The sequence below is a fragment of the Vigna unguiculata genome, chromosome 9, assembly GCF_004118075.2.
Source record: "Vigna unguiculata cultivar IT97K-499-35 chromosome 9, ASM411807v1, whole genome shotgun sequence".
NCBI classification, from domain to species: domain Eukaryota; kingdom Viridiplantae; phylum Streptophyta; class Magnoliopsida; order Fabales; family Fabaceae; genus Vigna; species Vigna unguiculata.
In genome coordinates, this window is record NC_040287.1 from 17,277,331 (window position 1) to 17,286,577 (window position 9,247).

Below are 9,247 nucleotides of genomic sequence, written 5' to 3' on the forward strand. Positions count from 1 at the left end.
AAATATAATGAAATTTTTATTTAAGTCAGTTTTCTATGATTTAGATTTTAACTATCCATATTAAAATGAGTTGTTTATTTTATTTTTTATGATCTGAATAATTTATTTCGCTCTAGGTTATAAAGAAGTTCCTTATATTTAATAAAAAAATGTATTTAAAATAAAGTAAAAATAAGACCAAGTTTTGTAGTGGACATAAATAATATTTTGAAAGTTACATTAAAAAAACATATTTACCAAATAGAATAGAAAACACTATAATAAATTGTATGTAGCAAACAAGTGTACATGTACTACCAACCATCAACCATGAAAATGTTGTCACTGTCTAAAACCAGAAAATGAAAAGTCAAACAAACATTAAAGTTTTAAATAAGAAGCCAAAAAGACATTAAAATTTGTAGATAAAAAGCCAAAAAAAAAAAACAATAGATCCTGAAAATAAAAGTCATGTTCAGGAGATGAAAGTTAAAACAAAAGGCAAAGTGGAACCTGTAACACCTCCTTCACCAAGCTTTCACTCTTTTCAGCTTGTCACAGTTTATGCATTTGAACAATCCACTCACTTAAGAGTTTATTCATTCATCATTCATTTCATTTAACAGTCCTTGAAGCAGATCCCATTCCAAAATGACTGGTAATTTTTCTGTTTGAATTTTATCAGATCTCAGATTCATTCATAATCATGGCTACCCTTCGTCTTTATCCGATGGAATTCCCTTTTGGCAATTGCAGCTTCTGTTCCTCCAAGCCTATGGCTGGCTCCAAACCCCAGCAAGAGATGGGGTGAACTCTTCTTCCTTCTCTACACCCCCTTCTGGCTCACCCTCTGTCTTGGCATTGTTATTCCCTTCAATCTTTACGAGGTTTTACCCTTTTTCACCTTTTACATTTATTTTTGTAAATGTGATAATTAGGGTCTTTATTTCGCATGTGGGACCCCAGAGTTTATTAAAAATTTCGATCTTTTGGGTCCATTACTGGACTACTTCCCGTTCAAGACTTAGTCATAATGAATGGTTGTTTGTCTCTTCATATATGGATGTGTTGTGCAGGTATTGGTCAGTTGGGGTTTTATCTTTCTTTTGTCATGTGAATATCAAACCATGAATGGTAGAATTCACTTTTAAGTTTTAATTATGAGTTTGGCAGAAATTCACAGAATTGGAGTACTTGCTTCTCGGATTGGTTTCGGCTGTTCCTGCCTTTGTCATCCCAATGCTGCTTGTCGGAAAGGTGTGTGCTTAATTATTTTCCTTGAAATTGAATGCTTGTCTGTTCATTGTGGTCTATTTTATGAATTGAAGCCAAGACTAGTACTTATTTTTGTGCTTATTTAAATAACATCTGATGTCGGGTTTCAGTTGTTGTTGATCATTTTTAGTAGTGTGACTCACTTAGAAAATGATTTATCTTCTCTTCTTGCTCTGTTGTAGTAAGCATGAACTGAGAGTGGTGTAATTAATTTTTTTGTGATATCAAAATTTGCAGGCAGATAAAAGCATTCATTGGAAGGATCGATATTGGGTCAAGGCAAGTGTTTTGATAGATATAAAATTTTTCAATACTTATCGTTGCTATATTGTTTTATGATATTCTAAGTAATGATTTGTCTTTGTGTATATGAATAAATTGATTCTCTTAAACAGATAAGAGCTAGTAATTACCTGGCATGCCCAGCTCAGCTATTTTCTCCCCCAATACCAAACAGCTTGTTGTGGGGGTTAATCCTCCCCCTGTTCATTCCCTTTACTCCATTATTTTCCATTAGGGGCCTCTATAGGAACTACAACTAATCATTAAGTCATCAAATGCACAGTTTGCATTTTGTTTGTCATTGATCTTGTATCTGCTTCTTAATCTGAAAACATTGATAAAACGGGCGAATCCAAAATAATAAAGTGTAGAAATAGGTTTAGGATGAAACCTGCTTTTATTCTTCAAGCAAGAATGAGCATTAGAAATGGCATTACTGTAGGAATTGTGAATTGTAAGTTAATTCATTTGAGGCATTCTTGATCGCATACCACATGATTTCATTAGACAACCTCTATTTTGGTAACCATACTCTTCAGGTCAAGATCTACAAATAAGGGGATTCTAGCCATCCTCCGATAAAGGTAGATGACTTGGATTGGTGCAATTCCCCGTCTCTTGATTAAGACATTTAGAATTTGGAGTTTCCATTCATTTTGTATTCAGATTAAGTTGTTTGTGCATCCTAAATAGATTTTATTGAGAGAAATATGACGAGTCATGTGATGATTTCATGTCTCAATTACATGGGGAGGCCATTATGTATAATAGGTGTCCAAATACAAACATTATAGTTACCCTAGTTATTTTGATTGCATAATATATATATATATATATATATATATATATATATATATATATATATATATATATATATATATATATATATATATATATATATATATATATATATATATATATATATATATATATATATATATATATATGAAACTGAATTACTTATAACTGAAGGACCTATCAAGGACTTGATAAAGGCATCTTGCATTAGAACTGACAATATGCTTGTATAAGATCTTTTGCCTAATGAAATAGCAATCTATGTTAACATGTTTGTCCACTAATGAAAGATTGAATTTTAGGTGATATACAAAGCCATTTTATTGTCACAAATAAGTTTCATTGTGTAACCTCCTCAACCTGAGTACTTTAAGCAATTGTTTCAGTCAGATAATTTCATAGGTGGCAGAAGTCATTGCTCAATATTTTTCTTTGACACTTAACCTTGCAACTTGCAAGTATGCTCTGTTTTTTTTTTTTTTTTCTTTTATTTTGCGTTTCCAGTGGATCAAATTTGGCCAAACTATGATTCTGGTTCCTTGTCTGATTTTTCTTGTTTCAGTTTGGTCCCTTGAGTTTAAAAAGTTTCACTTTGGTTTCTCAAAGTGTTATCATTAGATAAATATGGTCCTTTTTTCAGGTTTATACACTAATGTTAATTTTAGTTGACATAGCAAATGTCCATGTGACAGTGACATCTCTCACTGTCACAGTTTGTCACATGTCATCAAGTTAACCAAATTAGTGTGGTAACTAAGGACCAATTTGGTTAAAAAAGATATTTTAAGGAACCGAACTGGAGCCTTTTAAATTTAAGAGATCAAACTGAAATAAAAAATTCAGACAAGGAGCCAAAATCATATTTTGGTCATCTAATTTATCTCTAATTAAAATGCTACACCCAAAGTGCTTGACAACTCTTTTATGACATGACACATGTCTTCATACTAGAGGCATTCTCCTATAACTCTCTTATTATACTTTTAAAATTCAAATTACTACATATCAGTTTGAGAAATTGAGTTATTACACTATTTACAATTTCCCAAATTGCAAATAGTGCAGTAAGTCAATTTCCCAATTGGTTTTCTTTACTTCCCCAGATCAGCAAGAAAAAGATGAACAAAAGTTCTCAAAAAACCGAAGGAAGACTACAGCTGGATGAGTTGTGCTAATTAACTTGGAAGATCAATGACCTTCAGGGGCTGCCCAACTTCTTCTTTCAGCCAAGAATGGACATAATACTCCTACTTTCCCTCTCCAAAACTCATTGAGCCAAAAGTGAGGAAAAAGGCCTGTCATGGTTTAGTTAAGAAAAAAATGATATTTAAGGGAGAAAGCTTTGACTACTGTGTATTGACACACACACACACACACACACTTTATTGAAGGACACAACTCATTTTAACCAAATATTGGGCGATGACAATCACGAGGTTTTGGTAAATTTGGTAAAGGTGTTTGGTGTGGAGAGCAATGCTCCCAAACAAATCCCCATCTTTCATGAAAATGAAAAATCTGCTTTAGCACAGCTGCCCACCGATCTTATTCCACTTGGAATAATCATTTTTAAATTTGTCCTTCACAAGAAGGTGGTCAACATCACCAAGAAATGTTTAATGTTGGATGCCCAAGTTGCTCCCATGCATCCTTTCACTTGAGAGGAGAGTAATAGTTGGGGAAAATGAGAGTATCAAACTGGGAGGGATGAACCTCCATGCACTGTTGGAGGCTTCTAGTCACAACTGTGGTGAGAGAGAAACAACAAACAGAAACAAAGCGAGTGTGATGTTTGTTTGTCTTGAAAAATAGGGGGTTGGCCAGTGTTGAGATTGCACTCTTGATCTTGGGGTCAATGACCAGAAAAGTAGTATGAAAAGTGGGTGAACAGTGATGGAACACTGGAAAGGAGAGAAAGTAATGGTTGGAAATAGAAACACGACCAAAAAAAAGAGATGGGAAATAGTAGAAACATGTTTCTTAGAAAAACAGTTTCCCTAATCGGTAGTGGCCCCAATCACTGGTTGTTCAGGAATTAAGGTTGTCTAGCATGATGAATTCCGTGTACCTGATACACTAACACAATGGAGGCTATTATGCAATGGGTGTCATAAATACAAAAACTACAGTTATGTTAGTTATCATGATTACATAATAAGATATATCCACTTAATTACCCTATTTACATTATTTCTGACATTTTTATACTTATGTATTTATTTTGTGTGCCTACATATTATAAAACATACTTGTGTTTATTCAGTTGACCTACTCACTGCCTAATCTGTTCATATTTAATACTGACAGGCTAGTCTCTGGATAATAATCTTCAGTTATGTTGGAAATTATTTCTGGACTCATTATTTTTTCACAGTTCTTGGTGCATCTTATACCTTCCCATCATGGAAAATGAACAATGTAAGCCAAAGACCAATGAATTATCTCTTAGTGTGACCACATATTCGTTATTGAATTGCCCTATTTGGTGGTTGCAGGTACCGCACACAACATTCCTGCTCACTCATGTTTGCTTCCTGTTTTATCACGTTTCATCGAACATGACACTGCGTCGGTTACGACATTTTATTGCTGATTTGCCTGAAAAAATTCAATGGGCTACCGAAGCTGCATGGATTCTCGCGCTTGCTTATTTTATAGCCTACCTGGAGACCGTGGCTATCTCTAATGTACGCTGTAATTAAACATTCTGCTGTTTTCTTTTCTCAGACTTTGTTTAATCATGCATTTTCAATATTTTCTTGGAATGCAATTCTTAATTTTGTGGTATCAAAGTATTTGAATTTGTGTTAATCATTGCTATTCAAGTTTATCTGACATCTTATCTATAAAATATGTAGTCGTGAAACCTAACCCTTGACAATTTGAGTTTCAATATCGTTGTACAATGCAAGGAATATGCCATTTGGTACAAAGTTCTCTTACTTCTTTAGATCATGGCTCCATCTCCGCATTTGTTAGGCAAACCGTATATTTCTTTTGTCCTGCATTGTTTTTTAAATTGAGATTTCCCTATCTTCATGTAGATATTCTGGTTTCCCTTCCCAAAATATCCTGAACTGTTCTTTTACATATTTGTTACATATTTTGCACTTATCTTTTGACACAAGAAAACCCTTTTACTACTATGCAGGATTGGCTATATGAATCAAATAAAGATATTATCTTTTGGTATCTCAAGATATTTTGGTAGTCATGATTAGTGAATTGTTTTGAATATTTGTGTTGTTTGTACTATTTGTTGGAAATCCCACATCACCAAATTATAATATATAAGTGGATACAAACTTCATTTTATAAGTTAATTTTGTAAGATTGAGATATAGTCTACTTTCAAAGTCTATTTTAACAAAGTTTGTTGAACCTATTGTATCATCCAAATTATAGCATATAAATAAGTGCAAACCTTACTTCACATACTAATTTTGGGAGATTGTTAGGCTTTTGAGACATAATGGCATTTAGATATTCCTTACTTTTTGTTGTTCAAGTTTTCCAAGGTTATATTTATTATGACAATCATCCCTAAGCCTGAATTTCTTATTAGATTTTGAAAGTGTGTATATGCAATTTTTTGGAATCTGCACTAGTTAATTTAGAAATTCTATATTCAGGATCTTACTCTATATTTAACTTTTGCATTGTTTTATTTTCCAATTACTTTCTTTTCATTTTCTTTCTTTCTCTTTTCTTTACTGCTTTTTTTCTGTGTTACATATTTGTTAACTTAAATTCTCTTGCTTTTTTTGTGCCCTGGAACCTCCACTGCTTAGATTTATCGGTGGTACCACCTTACACATTTCTTCTATATTTCTTTTCTTTTCTTTTAAATTAGAATTTCCGTATTTTTTTTCCTTGTCTTAAAGATGATACATATTGATATCCTGTCTTTTGACAACCCAAGATTCAGTATTAGTGACAGTGAGCGTGGCACACAAGAAATACTGATATGCTTAAGATTAATATTTGTATTCTGACCCTGTAAGGTTTATAATTCTAGATGCACTTATAAATGGCTTTAGCTATAAGGTCTTTCTTTTTGTTATACTTTTCCTCCTCAGATGTCATATGATAATGTGTCTACATCTTTGTGAAATTTGATGCTTTCACCCAGATGACAAGTTTCCTAGTTTTCTATCGTTCTCTTCTTAATGCTCAATACTAGTCACAATACAAATACATATACATCTTTCAACGTATGTCTATGAAACGTATCATCCTGCAGTTGACCTGCAATATGAAATGCAGATTTTAGAGAATAACGTTTTCAATTGGATGTATGCAGTTCCCTTATTATGAATTTGTGGATCGTGACACTATGTATAAAGTTGGGTGTCTGTTTTATGCCATATACTTCATTGTGAGCTTCCCAATGTTTTTAAGGTAAGTCATTACTCCCTCTCCTCCCTCTTATCTGTCTTTTATTGAGAAATCAATAAATAATTATATAATTGAAACAAAAGAGTGATCAATGTGGATTTGAACACATAAAATGCAAGATAAACAATCTTTCAAAAATCCAACAACTAAAAAGGAAAGAAGGGAGTAGCTAGAAGTTGTTTGAGTTACCTCATTCCACGTTTGAAATTGTTTTGAATATGTACCTCTTTGCTTCTCTAAAAAGGAGTTGTTGCATACCCTACAACATAAAGGTGGAACGTGTGTATGTTGTACTGATTTCATTGATGATAAATGTTGTAAATATGCAGGATAGATGAAAAACCTGGTGATAAATGGGACTTGCCTAGAGTGGCTGTTGACGCTTTAGGTGCTGCAATGTTGGTCACAATAATACTTGATTTGTGGCGCATCTTTTTGGGACCTATTGTTCTGATCCCAGATGCAAAACAGTGTCCTCAAGTAGGATTACCTTGGTTCACAGGACATGCCAATCTCACATGAGAGTTATTGTAGATTGTCGTGTGGAGAATGTGCTGAAAAAATCAGACTTGGACAGTGCTCACACTGCCAAACTTCTGATTAGTTCTTTTAGTCTTTGTAGTGCTTTTTCATGTTCCCTTCAGCTGTAGACAAAGACAGGTGACTAAACAGTGTTCATTTTAATTAATGAAGACTCGGTTCTTTGGACACTGTTTTTCATGTTCTATGTTCTGTGCTGTTCTTTTTTGGTATTTTGTATGTACACTTTCATATAAAATGAGGCTTTAGTGTGTGAAAGAAAAAATGAAATCTGTAATCTAGCTGAAAATGACTGTAAAATGGAGTTTTCTCTCAAGTTCTTTTGTACCACAATGGTGAGTATGGGTGGGATTGAGTTTTGTGAAATTTGATTCTAATGTTGTTTATTAGTTTAAGGTTGGAGTCTGTTTTATTTATTTATATTATATAAGGTTGTTTTTGTAAAATTTGATTAATCTTTATATGGATTGGTTTAATTTAAAACTTACTTTAATACTTTTAAGAAGGACCTCTTTTCTTAAGTTAATGGATCCAACATTTATCGGTAAACCAACATGTTTGAGTTTTTATATATATTAACTACTTTATAATGTTAAAACATTACAATAAAATTTATTTATTTATTTGAATATATTAACTACTTTATAATGTTCGTGATCGTCAGGTGGTTTGCAACATCATTTCGTCTGGTAATGCTTAGGTTGCGCTAGGCGATAGTGCAATGGTAATTTGCATTTGTGAAATGTTTTGCATGATTTGGTGTGATGGTTTGGGTATAAGATTATGCTTGGATTCTTTTACGAGCGAGAGGTTTGTAATGGAGTTGGAAACGCGTGATTAATACAAACAGTGAGGTTCATATTGGATGTACTCCTGTGGGGATACGAGCGTGATAAAGTTCTCAGAAGGGGTTTTGGATTAAGTGAAAATGATTTGGGTGAGGATTTATGATATGTCTTTAATACTTGTTAGTTTCATTGAGTTCACCCTTTCTATTTGTGTGACTTGTTTGAATTGCAGGTGATGTTGTTGATGCATAGGGCTGAAGTGAGGGCTAGCTATGGGGATTGATCTAAAGAAAAATATTTCTTTTATCATGTATTTGTTTTAATTATGGTTGTAGACTTTGGAACTTGTAATAGTTAAGTCGAATTTTGGATTTGATTTTGGCGCGTTAATAAATTTCCAAATTTTTTCTCGCATTTTGTAAATAAAATCAGACGATTGAACTTATATGAAATTATAAATCTTTTAATCAAGTGACATTCGTTAGAGATGTTACATTTCGTATAAGAGCAATGATTTTCAAAAGATTTTTTAACCTTGGGAGTGAGCTTGTTGCGTTTTGGTTGTGAAATTTTGTATGTGTGATTTGATTGTTGAGTCTCTTCGAATGAGTCTTTTGTGCTGTGTTGACTGATAGTATGTGTTGGGGTGCGAGTTGGTATTCTCGATACCAGCATCTAGGCAGGTTCCAACCAATTTAGGTTGTGTTGGATGCTTTATTGAAATGGTAGGCCGCAGGTTCCAGGTGAATCTCACAGGCTTGTTTTTGGAGGGAATGGGTATGAACTAGAAGTATTAAGAATAGAAAATGTCTTGGTAGAGTGATGAGGGTGCACACTCATGATTATATCATAGATTGTTTTCCTTTCTTAATTCTAAAGGTTTTGGGAAAAGAAAGTAGAGTTATAGTTGAGTTTGTCTGTTATACCTGTTTGTGTTATGTTGCGCCTCTATGGTTTGTGTTCGTTGTCTGAAGTGACAAGGAATACAGATTCAAGGTCAAACATGACTTGCTTACCTTTCCAAGGGTTGGGTAAGGCCTTTAAGACCATCTCTTGTTCGAAGATGTGAATATGCAAAAGGTTGTGTATCGGTGGACAAGGAAAGTTAAGTTTTGGTTTAATGGGTGAAAAATGGCGTCAAAGGTTAGAACCAATGTGTTAGACTGAGGGACCTTCAAGAACAGACT

The 9,247-nt window shown here is 33.4% G+C and overlaps 1 protein-coding gene across 1 annotated transcript; it reads left to right on the forward strand.

The window, feature by feature from the left end:
* The first annotated feature begins 417 nt into the window (after nucleotides 1-417).
* Nucleotides 418-7,457, forward strand: LOC114196069 (cycloeucalenol cycloisomerase). The gene is made up of 8 exons (XM_028086577.1): nucleotides 418-637; nucleotides 736-866; nucleotides 1,153-1,236; nucleotides 1,492-1,533; nucleotides 4,642-4,752; nucleotides 4,830-5,021; nucleotides 6,638-6,735; nucleotides 7,062-7,457. Exons 1-8 carry the CDS (start codon nucleotides 631-633, stop codon nucleotides 7,252-7,254), a joined length of 858 nt encoding a protein of 285 aa, XP_027942378.1. The 5' UTR covers nucleotides 418-630; the 3' UTR covers nucleotides 7,255-7,457.
* Nucleotides 7,458-9,247: the final 1,790 nt, after the last annotated feature.

What these genes read in the sequence shown, in the direction of transcription:
- LOC114196069 (XM_028086577.1), top strand. An exon ending in CAATGCTGCTTGTCGGAAAG is followed by an intron (nt 1,237 to 1,491) that starts GTGTGTGCTTAA and finishes CAAAATTTGCAG; the next exon opens with GCAGATAAAAGCATTCATTG. An exon ending in AGGATCGATATTGGGTCAAG is followed by an intron (nt 1,534 to 4,641) that starts GCAAGTGTTTTG and finishes TAATACTGACAG; the next exon opens with GCTAGTCTCTGGATAATAAT.